The sequence below is a fragment of the Triticum dicoccoides genome, chromosome 2A (genome assembly GCF_002162155.2).
Source record: "Triticum dicoccoides isolate Atlit2015 ecotype Zavitan chromosome 2A, WEW_v2.0, whole genome shotgun sequence".
In the NCBI taxonomy this organism is placed as follows: domain Eukaryota; kingdom Viridiplantae; phylum Streptophyta; class Magnoliopsida; order Poales; family Poaceae; genus Triticum; species Triticum dicoccoides.
The window spans coordinates 3,917,016-3,930,757 of record NC_041382.1 but is presented as its reverse complement, the minus strand read 5'-3'; the positions used below and the strand labels follow the sequence as shown (position 1 = coordinate 3,930,757).

The 13,742-nt window shown below is 46.8% G+C and overlaps 1 protein-coding gene across 1 annotated transcript; it reads right to left on the bottom strand.

Annotated features, from left to right (window-relative positions):
* Positions 1–3,018: 3,018 nt before the first annotated feature.
* LOC119352665 (disease resistance protein RGA2-like) lies at positions 3,019–5,325 on the bottom strand. Its single transcript, XM_037619245.1, has one exon. The coding sequence runs from the start codon at positions 4,972–4,974 to the stop codon at positions 3,454–3,456; it is 1,521 nt and encodes a 506-aa protein (XP_037475142.1). The 5' UTR covers positions 4,975–5,325; the 3' UTR covers positions 3,019–3,453.
* Between the last annotated feature and the right edge of the window lie 8,417 nt (positions 5,326–13,742).

Here is a 13,742-nt window from a genome sequence, read left to right as displayed (position 1 = left end):
CCACCCCCACTGCCCACCACACACACATTTAAACAGCAATAGTGGGGATCCCGTGCTTCTCCAATAGCTAATCTGAGTAGTCCTGCAGTGCTCATTGCTGAACCCTTGTTCTTTCAGTAACATTCCATGGGGATTCTTTCGGTTCTATATTCTGAAGCCTATCCAATGTTCAATGTTCAGACAAAATTGAAGTACTTACCCAATGTTCACTGCGGTGTTCAATATTCAGACAAATTTGAAGTACTTACCCAATTTTCACTGCTGTGTTCAATATTCAGACAAATTTGAAGTACTCACCCAATGTTCACTGTTTTGTTCAATATATGCAGACAACTTTATAAATACAATTTGTTTTGGACTCTTAACCTTGACTCTGAAAGCACAATGTACTACTACATGCCTAGTGTCCGCACGAAAACGGACAAATATGTGAACTTGGCAAGACTCCTAAAGACTGTGTAATAATATTTCGTAATTCATAAGAGAAGGCAGTAGCATAGATGATGTGAGTCACACAGACTGTGTTACTCAAATGATATTTTGTAACCAAAATATTTTTTAGTTCGAGTCAGAGATAGAAAATGCAGCTCAGCTCAGTTCATGCGCTACTACTCCCATTTCAGATTAGCTTTCTGATCTTTACACCCAGCAAGAAAAGAATCTGTCACAGAGGAATTGAAACGTATTGGCTTTCGCCGAAGGATTAATGTCACACACACATCAGAAACAGAGCAAATTTGGGGCATTTTTCTCTACTCTTTTCTTCAAGCCCACTTATTACAAGGCTCAGTTTTATCTAGTACCCGCACGATACGTACATACTAAGTGCTCAACTTTATAAATTCAACTCGTCTTGACTCTGACATCCAAACACTAACAGAAATATATTAAGTTATTAACTAATTTGGCTAGACTCCTAAATAGTACAGTGTAATAATATTTTCTACTCAAATGGTGAGTCACATACATTGTGTTACTCAAATGAAATGTTTTTCCTCCTGATGCGCCCGCTTCTTGCTACATCTGTAAGTTGTATTGCTTGCATCTTACAGCTTATCATGTAGTTGTAGTAGGGTGGTATGCGTGACCTCCATGCAAGAGCCTTGAATTTCCACGTGGTACTGTACGGCCTAAGATGATGTTGTCACTAGTGATCTTGGGGACTCAGAGTTCGACTGGTGCAATGGAAGAGGGATAAAATTAACAACGGGTGATACTAGCTATTTGGGGTGTTGCTCAATTTTGACTAGAGACCCGGGTGGGTGTTCTGGATGGAAGATTTGAAGGTGAGTCAAGGTAGTATGAGGCACTGAGGCTAGTGCTGGATGGATCAGCATGCTATATATATGATGTGGTGGTGACTTGCCAACTTTTGAGTGAGTCTTTGTCTGCCGTGTGGAACTGAGTCTGACTTGACTCGTAGCAAATCTATGCCAAAACAGCATCTGCATCTAGATGATAGATGATGCACATAATTATAATTTGTTACATGTCACAGTCTCATATATATCAGAACTAACTAACTGGTGCCCTTTTTCCTTGTAGAAATTTCTCCTTGACGTGTTATATAATAAGTTGGACTTTATTTGGGTAGACTGTTCTACAAGGAGTGGTGGTTTAGTGAAATTAAAACCATAAATGAGACAAGGAAGAGAAAAACATGCCGTTTGTTGACTGGAGGGTTGAATTTTCACTTTTGACAAAAGACTGAGAAATGAATGGCAATGCAGTCTAGAAGGAATTTTGGTGTTTGGCTCCAGGAATAGTCGAATTTGCTTTGCTTTCTACGTTCAGCGAGAGAAAGCAGTCTCGCATTTCTTCGAGAAGAGCGATATGACCGAAATATCGGCCGATACTAGTTCTGTTTTACCGCGGTTAGCAGTATTTTTTTTGACACTCATACTGCCGTTAGCAGTAACTTGGCAATTAAACTGATTAACAATAAGAGCAGCAAAGCCAGGCCCATCAATCCCAGTCATTCATTCCTGCTTTGCTAGCCGTTAACTGAACCTGTACCTTCAGTTTCAGGTGTTGTTGTACTCAGAGCAGCTGGAACTGTGCCCGGCCTCCTTGGCAAGCACTGCACTTCCTCCTTCCCAGGCATCCTTGCTTGCTGCTGCATTTCCTTGAACTCCTGGCGCTGCAGCTTCCGTCCATTGAAGCAACTATATGTGGTCAGGCCAGTTAGATCCCATGTTTCTCCAATGGGGATGGGGTAACAATAATCCCCTGACCTCTAGTGCTGACTGCTGACTCCTGAACCCACAAGGAGCATATTTGGAGAAACAAGTTTATCAGATTATCATATTTCATTAAATAAAGATGTCTGAACTTCAGCTTCTCCAAAAACTAGTATGGTGGGCTTCACCTTCAACTTTTGTGTCAGCTAGTCACTCAGTTGCCCTTGATCATAGCCATATCTAGCTGCTCCTTGATCTGTTTGAGCGACAATTAATACGGGACGGAGGTAGTAGGTAATAACTTTTTGTATGGTAAAGATCACCCCGCCTCCTCCTGGGCAAGTTAATAACTCATATCATTGATTCGATACTGAATTATGGAAATCTGATACTTGTTCAAGCTTGTGTTATGCATTTTATGAAAATTGTAATCATTTCTATACTGTCTAAGTTCTAAATGGATGTCATATTTTTTTTAATCTAAGGCACCTGGGCATTAGATAAGTTGCTATGTTGTTTGCTTGTACTCCTTTTATGGCCTTTATCTGTTGCTACGGGAACTAGAACATGGATTCCCCACACACACAAAAAACAGAACACGGATTGCAAAATTCAATCTAATTTGTTCCCTTCTCGCCATTTATTTATCTATTATTATTTTTTCTGAGTCAAAAGATAGAAAAAGCAGCTCAGCTCATGGGATGATAGACAAGAAACCAACAACTTAATTCTATCTTATCGTTACCTCCACTACTCCCATTCCAGCTTAAGTTTCTGATCTTTAAACCCAGCAAAAAAAGAATCTGTTACAGAAAATAAATGCGACAGAGGAATTAAAACATGTGGGTTTTCACCCAAGGATCAAGTGCACGCACACATGAAAAACAGAGCAAATTTGGGACACTTTTCTGTACTCTTTTCTTCATGTTCAAGGATTATTGCAAGGCTTAGGTTTATACAGTACCCATAGTATCCAGATCAATCGGATATGGACTCAAGCACTCAACTTTATAAATACATTTTATCTTGGACTCTGATTTAACCGGCAATGCAAACATTGTTTTGATTCTGAAAGTACTTGCCCAAACACAACCAGAATGTACTTGACATGCAAACTTATGCTACTAGGATAGAAGTCCTCCATGCCTACATGTTAGTAGACATATATGTTAACTATTTAGCAAGACTCCTAATTAAGGCAGAGTAATAATATTTCCTAATTCACAGGACAACACGGTAGCATACATGATATGAGTCACAGATAGTGTGCTACTCAAATAAAATGTTCTTCCTCTTGATGCACACGCTTCTTCCTTCCCACGGTAAGTTCTGGTGCTTGCATGTTACAGCTTATTGTGTAGTTGTAGTAGGGCGGTATGCGAGACCTCCATGCAAGAGCCTCAAATTCTCCACAGGGTAGTGTACCACCACATCCTAAGAGAATGTCCCGCAGATTGATCTTAGGGACATTCTCACTGGAATCTGACTGATGATAGTTGCAAAGCATGAAATATCTGTGGCTCTTCACCAATCTCCAACAATACACTGGTGCATCTTCCCGCAAACGAAGGTACGGGTTATGGTCAAACATAAGGAGATTTGCCTGTTTACTTGCTCGTACACATTCAAGAACTGCGCACCAGAATTGAGCATTGAAGTTCTGTTGCAGTAACCCAGCAACAACATGCGCGCTTGTGAAACACTGTCTCTGTTCCAAAGCGATCTCCATAGCCATAGTTACCAGTTTTGGATGCTCGCCAGGATTTATGCTTCCAAATGCAATTGACTTGAAAAAATGCCAATAAGCTTCTTGAGAGATATAGTCCAGTCGAAGTGCTTCCGTTGTTCCCAGATTCACAATTCTATCTGACCGACTGGTAATTATGATTTTGCTCCCGCCACAAGGTGTCATGCAGGTTACGGAAGATTTCAGACTTCTCCATGTTTCCTCGTTAATATCCTTGGCTAGTTCAATAATAATCAGCAACCTGTTTCGAGAAGCAAAATTCTGATGCCTGAATTTAATATTGTTTTCTCTCAGGTTGATCACTCCTTCATCCTTAAGACTTCCTTTTGGAAAGAAGAGGATCATCGAGAAGCGATCACGCACACTCTCATCCCTACAGACATTCTCAACAAGAGTGCTCTTCCCTACTCTTATTGGACCAACGATCGGAAGTACAGCCAAATCTTGAGTAGGACACATCAAGAAATTTAGGACCCGTTCCCGTTCTGTTTGACGACCAAACATGCAGTTGTCCAATAGCAAATACGTGCCATAAGGTTGGCGGAGGATGCGAGGATATAACTGCAAGAAGAAAAGAAACTCCTTCATACCAGCCACGGTGTCTTCAAGGGTGTCCACCATCCGTTGCAGCTCTTCTCGCATGTTGTTCGTGCCGAACAACACTGCTTCTCTGTTGCTGCTACCACAACGTGTGTGAGAGAAACGAAGGCGTTTGATTGAACTGCCTTTAGACAGTGCAGATGAGGAGTGGCTCATCTCCTCCTCCCCCTCCTTCTCGTCGAGGGAAGCTTGGAAGCTCAAGGCATCGAGAACGTAGCGGCCTCTGTACATTCCTTGCCTCAACATCTTGAGCTGACGGAGCATCCCCTGGTTGGTGATGTCCCGCGCCTCGGCCTCCTCGACGATGATGTCGATTCTCAGTAGGACACTCTGTAGCCTCCGCAGAATCCGGTCGATGCCAGGCTGCTGCTGGAAGTATTTGCTGATCACGAACGAAGCTGACCTGCTGATGAGGTCGCCTACGATTGCAGAGACGAGGATATCCATTGATCGCGAACCACCTTGACTCAGAGCTCGAGTGGCGCGATGGAAGAGGGATAAAATTAGCGATGGTGATACTAAATATTTGGGGTGTTGCTCAATTTTGACTGGAGACCTGGGCTGGTGTTCTGGATGGAAGATTTGAAGGTGACTGGCTATGGACTATGGCACTGAGGCTTGGTGCTGGATGGGGCGTGCTATATATATGTATATATGATGTGGTGGCGCTCTACCAATTTTTGAATGAGTCTTTGCCTGCCGTGTGGAACCGAGTCTGATGAGTCACTCGTCGCGAATCAATGCCAAAACAGCACTAATTTTTCTTACTTTATACCTCTAGTTAGTAAGTGGCGAATCATGACCTGTAATGCTTTTGCGATTCTCAATTGAATAAGCTATGTTGTGGATTTAATGGAATGTTAGTGTAACTTTTAGTTTATAACTTCTATATGTGCTAATGGCATTTAGAAATGTGTCTCAAGTCGAATACATATTTCCTTCTGTTTTTTGAGGTGTGGTGGTCTTCAACTTTTTTTGTAGGGTCAAAGTGTACTTTTTACAAACCAAAAGACAGGGCCGCCGCATCCAGACATAGATGATGCACAGGAACACTATTTATTACATTTAACTTGGACTTGGACTTGACTTCTACGAGCAGTGGTGGTTTAGTCAAAGATGTCCACTGATGGCTGAATGTTGACAGAAGACTGAGAAATGAATGACAAGGCCGTCTAGAAGGACCACTCGGCTGGCAGGCTGGTGAAGTTTCATGATGGATCTTTGTCGACACCGCTCGGTCCCAACGACCATGGACCTGCGTTCTCCAGTGTCCTTGACCTGCCGGCGTCCTCTACCGGTGTGGTTTCGGCCCCGGCGCACCTGCTGCTGCCCCCCTTCTAGCTTCGGTTCGCCGGTGTTCTGGTGGCTGCGTATCGGGCAGCACGGATCAAGGTTCCCTTCCGGCTTCAGATTGCCGGCGGTGTCGGCCGCCATCTTCCCATCCGTGTCGGCTTTCTACCTTGCTGACCCTGTCCATCCACACGTCATGTCGGTTCCAAAGCTCGCGGTTTTCGTCGGCGGCAGGTGCAACCCACCCTTTCCGAGGTAGCAGTCGCCAAGCAGGTTGGCTCCGGCATCTTTGAATCCTGGTCTGGTGGCTTTGGGATTGCTCGGAGTCAGCCAGTCAAAATCTATGCTCAGCTTGCCGATGCTGGCAGTGGCAACATTTGCGGGTGTCATTCCCTTCTTGAAGGCGATGTCATGGCCTTTATCCGTGCCCCTCTTCAAGCATCAGGGGAAACTCTAGGTCCGGTTCTCCGAATTGGATGGCGGCGGCGGCACGACGTCGTTCCCCTTCTTGAGGGTGCTATATTACTAGCTCGTGGCGTCCCCGGTGTTCTCTTTGTAGACGTTCGGCGTCCTGCTCCTCTAGTTTTATATTTGGTGGGTTTTTTTTGCGGGTGAATAATGTATTACTCAACTCAAGAAGTTCATACAATCAGTCGTAGCAAGCTCCATAGCAGCCGTAGGACCCGAACCGATCCAAGTCATGGTTCTACCTTCTAAACGAGCAAATCTATCTATGCTATCACTAACTTTATTTTGGCTAGGATTAACATGAGTAATACACGAATCACGAATAGACATGAGATATCTAATCTCCTTAATGAGCGATGAATAAACTGATCTATCCACCTCCTTTGCCTAGATCAACTTTACTGCAACAATAGAGTCCATCTCAATCTCGATAGGAAGCTCACTTTTCTGGATCGAAAACGACAACCCTTCCATGCATGCACATAATTCCGCTTCAAGAGTGTCTCGACATGAAAAAAGTTGCCTACAAAAGGAAAAAAATAATCTCACCCTTGTCATCTCTCAACACCATGCCAGCGCCTGCTGAGCCATCTTCTGCATAAGAACCATCAGAACTAAGTTTAACCCAGCCAGCCTTGGGAGCACTCCATTTAGGCCCCGTCTCTCTTGTAAATGCAGTTGACCAGTTAGAAGGGTTATCATAAGTGACAAAAGATTTCCCTTTGCTTACATCCAAGGACAGGTCAATCTTAATACCGACAAGAGAATCAAGGTAGCTCACCAAAAAACGCCTCTAGACTTCCATAGGCGGTGGCGGTTTGTAATGGACCACCTCGTTCCTAATATGCCACGCCCGCCACAACAACATTAGTAGCATGGACCTTTCAATATCCGAAAGAGGCTGTAACGCATGTAGCAGCCATTCTTTACCAATGTTTTGCATGGAATTAATACTAGGCAAGGACCAAACATCTGTCATTCTATCCCAAAGCATCCTTGACAGGGTGCAGCGGCAAAGTGCGTGAAAACTGTCTTCAGGTTCCATAGAGCACACCGGGCATAGATCATTTAATTCAAGGCCCCGGTTGCGTTTGTTCCTCCATGTGGGCAGAGAATCTGTAGCCACCCGCCAAGCAAAATTCTGAACTGTTGGGGGTACATCAGCTGACCAGATAAGTCTCCAGCAAAACCTTCGACCATCCGGACGAGAACTCGAACCAGTTGCTGTGCTTCTATGTGCTTCGTCAAAACCAAATTGGTAAGCGCTCCTAACTGAGAAAGTTCCATATTTTCCAGGACCCCAAGCCAACGTGTCTTCCTCCAACCGCTGTGATGCCCGAGTTTTCATTATCTCAGCGATGTCCGTCGGCAGAAAAAATTCTTGCAGTAAGACAAGATTTCACGAACCATTCTCATTGAGCAAGTCCGAAACAAAACGGATTCTACATCTTCCTTGGAGCGTTATGGGTTTATAGGAAAAGGGCCTTGGAATACAGTTATCGCGCCAAATTCGTATGCTTCTTCCATTGCCCACCCTCCAAATAATCCCTTTTTTCAGAAGATCAAGACCATAACTAATAGCCTACCAAGACAAGATGCATTTCCAGAGAAAACAATATCCTCAAGCTTATCATCTGGATAATATCTAGCTTTCAACACTTGTGCACACAGACTGTCCGGCTTTGAAATCAATCTCCATGCTTGCCGAGCTAGTAATGCTTGATTGAAAATACGAAAGTCACGGAAACCTGCACCACCCTTACTTTTGTGTTGCATTAGATCATTCCATGCACGCCAATGCACCTTCCTTTTACCCTTTTCAGCTCTCCAATAAAAGCCTCTTACCATCCTAGTAAGTTCATCGCAAACTGAAAAAGGCACCTTAAAAACTCCCATAATATACGTGGGTAGAGCTTGAGCCACAGATTTAATAAGCGTCTCCCTCCCGGGCTGGGCAAGAAGACCATCACCCTACTGAATCAAATGCTTAGTCAAACTCATATGTAGGTTTTGGAATCGCCCTCTGGACATGCGACCATCAGGGGTAGGAAGGCCGAGGTACTTTTCCTCAAACACCAAGCTAGACACATTTAGTACCCCTCTGACTTCCTCTTGAGTGATGAAAGGACACGCAGTACCAAAAAGAATTGAGCATTTATCAAAGTTCAAACTTTGCATTACTAGGAAAAAGCCTACTAGTGGTGCACCTGTTTTGCCTACTAATGGCGCACTACAGGTGCGCCACTACTAGCACGCCATTAGTATTTTTTTACTAATGGCGCACCTGTGGTGCGCCATTAGTATCTATACTAATGGCGCACCACGCAATGCGCCATTAGTATAGCCCATGATGCGCCATTAGTATGCCTCTCAGGGGGGCCATATTTACCCATGTGCTTTGGCATACTAATGGCGCACTTGTGGATGATGCGCCATTAGTGTGCTCTGGCTTACTAATGGCGCACTATGTGGTGGTGCGCCACTAGTATGAATATTAGGGATTATTTTTTTCTTTTCTGATATTTTCACAGGTTACAAAATATATTATTGGACAGAATATAGCTAGCACCACACAGCAACACTAGATTCATCAAATACAATAGAAGATTAGTCTCTGAATATAATTCATCATATTAGTCTCCGAATTTAAAATACCGAACAAAGTTAGAACATTACAAGTCTCGAAACCGCGAGTAGCGAGTTTGTCTTCACATTACAAGTCAATATCGATCATCTAAACTACCATCATATAGAAGAGAGTTGCGGTCATCACGATGAGCATAATCACGATGAAACTGGTCTTCATCCGGTTCCTCCAACGCTCCCTCCTCTCTCCTGCTAGATAGCGCGCGTATCTAACTTCCGCCTCCTCCCTAGTGGTGTACCCTTTGTAACTATTACCGCTGAAACGATGAACCTGTCTCCGACACTCCTCGCAGTCGTCGTAGACTCCGGGAACCTTACCCTTGTACACAACTTATGACGGCATCTCTATGCACTAGCCAAACAAAACGTTAGTAGCAATTCACAGACAATACATAAGCAATATATAAGTATGCAACAAAAGGATCGGAAGAGAAAAGCAACACATTAATAGCATCGATTACATCTAAGTTGAACGATTGTCCAAACCAAAGAGACATACAAGTTCATTAAAGTTTAATTATAACATGAGCCAATCGATGTTTCAGAACTACACATAGCATCACTACTTTCGACTCGACTCAAGGGACCGGAGCGTGGATGAAGCCGCCGTCTCTCGTGATGGTCATGAAATTGCGGGCGTTGTCAGCCTGCATTTGTAGCGTTGTGTCTATCTCACTGTTGGATGGTTGATTTCTGAGGTTGAACTACCCCGAGGTACGAAGGACATCTTGATGGATGATTTCCGCAAACTCTGACTAGATGCGAAAGAATTCTTGTCTGATGTCCGCGTCCTGGATTGCCGACAAGCTCGCGGTCCAATCTTTGAGATTATTTGGTAGCAGAAGGTGATTATGATCCCGTACGATCGCCCGCATGTGATGGAGGGCGTAATAGGCATCCTTCTGACCGCCAGGCGGCTGCTTGACGTAGCAGAACATCGTATTGTGGGCGAACACGTGCTTGCCGTACTTACGAACTGGCCTGGTGAAGGTGCCTCCAGCCGGGGAGAACATCATCAAGAACTTTCTTGATATTTGTGTAGTCTTTCTTCGACTGACGGTCCGAGTCGAAATACATGGCCATGGAATATTTTGGGCTTAAGAGGATGAGTGTGCAATGTGTGTCACTGCACAAAACACGGAATGTTAGAAAAAATGATCGAAATCTAAGAAATCATATGTTACGGGGCGGTTGAGGGGACGACTTACTCGGGAAAGTAAGGCACGAGGAAGTTATCCTTATCTGGGTTTGCCAGAATGACGCCTTCGAGGTAAGAACTCGCGACTTGCCGGTCCCCAGCGCTGCCCAAGATCTTGGCACGCATGTAGAAGGGGTCGACTATCACGATGTCCGGGGTCTTCTCTAATGATCCGCATCTCCATACTCAGCGAAAATAGCCGAACGAAGGTGTAGCACAGCGGATGAAGGTTAAACATAGCGAAGATGTCATCAAACCACAGGACGATCGTACCCCCGATGGAGTTATCCACAAAGCCCTTGCCCTATGGCACCTTGGCCACGAAAATCGGGTATGCCACGTCATTCTCTCTAAGACGCCGCTTCTCCAAAGAAAGAACACTGTCATGCAGACTTCGCATAGCACCGGTTGCAGCATTGAGCATATTAGTCTGTAGCATCGGCCTACCCGCCACATGCACCCTCCTCGAGATATCCTTAGGTGAAGGTAGTGGCCCGTCCTGAGCACGGATCATACTCGGTGCCGGCTGGCTTGCACCCTTGTTACTCTTTCTTTTCCGTCCCTTCTTCTTCTGCTGTAATGCGACCGAGTTCTGCTCACAGACCGCCTTCTTGAGTGTGTTGGGGCTGATAATATTTCGCACCTCGGCTATCTGAGCTCGGTGAAGTCGGCAGCTGGAGGCGTCTCCTGAGAACTGAACGCCAGACGACGCCTGTTGCAATTGGGTTTCTCCCGGTACCAGCTAGATCGCGATCGTCTTTTGTAGGGTTGGGTTCTTGAGAAGGAGGCCCCGAGAATTCCTCATCGTGCCCATGTTCGGCAAAGTAATTATTGACATTGGTAAATGTACTGTCGTTGTTGTCGTCGTCGTTCAGATCCTGTGCCATATGCATGTTCGGATCCTGTGCCATAGGGATGTCCGGCATGTCCGGTAGCGTTGTGGCGGTCTTGCCATGCCTTGGCGCCGGCACGACTGGCGGTATTGTCATTGGGGTGGTGTCCCCCGCCCCCAAACGAATCTGGCTCTTCGGCCAAAGCAGGGGCTAGCTTAGGCAGGCGTTGAGGGTCATCAGATCATCTTCGTCGGCCCCGGCGGGTCGAATCGGAGGTAACAACTCGTCGCAGCCTGGTAGCACCCGAACCAGTTAAACCCTATACACGGTGGGTGGCATCGGATTACCGTGGAACACGGGTTGCCCGGTTGAATGATTTTGCCCTTGGCGACATCGACCAACTCGTTGTTCACGAAGTGCAGGAGAGTGCACGGAACATCGGCGGCGCCCTGCGAAAACATGTAGGGCGTCAGGGATGCCTAGTCAAAGGCAAGGAGATGAGGTCCTCGGCCGAGAGGCTTAATTAGTTACCGTGATGATGGCGTCGAGATCGGCTAATGTCGAGGCACCGCCAACGGCGGCGTGCAACTGACGGAGGGGCCGCTTGCTGCCGAGATGCTGGCCGGCGTACACCCGGGTGCATTAAGCTCCAATGCCCGTGCCGGTGTTGGAGACACCAATACCGCCTCCGCCGGAGACACCAATGGCGCCGCCTGCGCGTTGTGCGAGTTGCTGGCCGTGAAGCTGGGAATCGGGGGCGGCCCCTGTTGGCCGCCCGCAATCCACGTCGTCAGCCCATGAATCAAGGTAGGCATAATGCCGGCGAGCGTCGATCCCACTTGTTGTTGCACTTGCTCTTTGACAATCTCCGGAATCCCCGCCACTTGTACCTTGAGTTCTTCAACCTCGTGCGACTGGCTTTCCGAGCTGGTCTTTCTCTCCTTTCGCCCACCAGCGTTATAGAATGACGACCATTTTGTGGACAAGGCTTTGCCGGCCACACGACCAGCTGACGATGGCTTACTGAGCTTATCCTTATTTTTCATTATGTTCAACACCCTATTTAGAGTGATGCCCCAAGGGGTGCTCTGAGACGACCCCTCGCTACTGCTTTCAGTCTCCTTCGCCAGAACAAGCTCAAGCGCCTTGGTCTTCGGATCCGTGGTAAGCTCCTTTATTACCGGGTCCTCCTTGTACCGGGCCTTGACATAGTTCCTGGTCTACTTGTCACGGTATTTCTTGAAGCGGGGCGGTAGGCCTTGCTCGGCATGCTCCGCGTCCTCCTTGTCCCATATAGGCTCCGCCACTCTGTAACCGCCGGGACCCAGTTTGTGTTCCCCTAAGTTCAACTCCCGCATTTCTTTCCCCCACTGACTTGATTCGGAGGTTGCGCTGCTCTCGCACTTGATCTTGAACTCCTTGTAGTCATCTTCGCTGATCGAAAGATTTTTCACCTTGATCTTTTCATAACTATCACCTTTGTCAATCATTCTCTTCACCGCGCTTCTCCAAGTAGACAGGGTTGTGCTCATCGTCGTGAGGGAGGCGCACTATTCACTTTATTCCCTGAGAGGCGCTTGTTTTCAAATTCAGCGGGGAACTTGTATCATTCGTGCAGCTTTGTGAAGAGGAGGTTGCGCAAATTCCCTCGGTCCTTATGCCTTAGGTTCTCGGTGTTGATCGAGACGGTGCTTCGGAGAATGCACCCGAGCTGAAGCGAGTACCCCTTGACTAATTCTTTGGGCACCGTTGGATGCCCGTCGGAGTTCACTTGAGTACATTCCTCCTTGATGGTGCGGAGCACGTTCGGGCGCCGGTCCTTCCATTGCCTCTTCGGTTGGCTATCATCTGTGCATGCGCTGGCATCATCAGTGGTGGCATCCTCGGCGGCACTGATATCCCACAAGTATAGGGGATCACAACAGTTTCGATAAGTAAGAGTGTCAAACCCAACGAGGAGCTAAAGGTAGAACAAATATTCACGGATGTATTTTTATCCGCGCTCTTCCCAGGCTAGGGGTTTCCTGCCGTGCGGTAGTACCGCAAGGGGGAGCGGTAGTACCGCGCCCGCGGCAGTACCGTCCTCAGCCCTTGTGCTACAGGTCTGCCCTAGCTGCTGCTGCTGCTGCGGTAGTACCGCGGGTCCTCACGGTAGTACCGCGTGGCCTTGCGGTAGTACCGCTTGTCAGCAAGCGGAAGTACTGTGTGGCCTTGCGGTAGTACCGCTGGTCTGGGGCGGTAGTACCGCTGGTCGCAGGCTGGTAGGTGGATAACGGTTGGATTTTTGTCCTAAGCTATAAAAGGGCTGTCTTCTTCCTCTAGTTGATTATCTCTTCCAACTCTAAGCTTCATTGTTGCTCCAAGCTCCATTTTCGCCCGATCTCACTCCCTAGCCAATCAAACTTATTGATTTGCTCGGGAGTGGTTGAGAAGGCCCCGATCTACACTTCCACCAAGAGAAATTTGATTCCCCCCACTAATCCCTTGCGGATCTTGTTACTCTTGGGTGTTTGAGCACCCTAGACGGTTGAGGTCACCGCGGAGCCATAGTCCATTGTGGTGAAGCTTCATGGTATCGTTGGGAGCCTCCAATTGAGTTGTGGAGTTTGCCCCAACCTTGTTTGTAAAGGTTCGGTCGCCGCCTCCAAGGGCACCAATAGTGGAATCACGGCGTCTCGCATTGTGTGAGGGCGTGAGGAGAATACGGTGGCTCTAGTGGCTTCTTGGGGAGCATTGTGCCTCCACACCGCTCCAACAAAGACGTACTTCACCCCCCCCCC

Coding starts and splice junctions, on each gene's coding strand:
- LOC119352665 (XM_037619245.1), bottom strand. CDS start 4,974: ATGGATATCCTCGTCTCTGCAATCGTAGGCGACCTCATCAGCAGGTCA.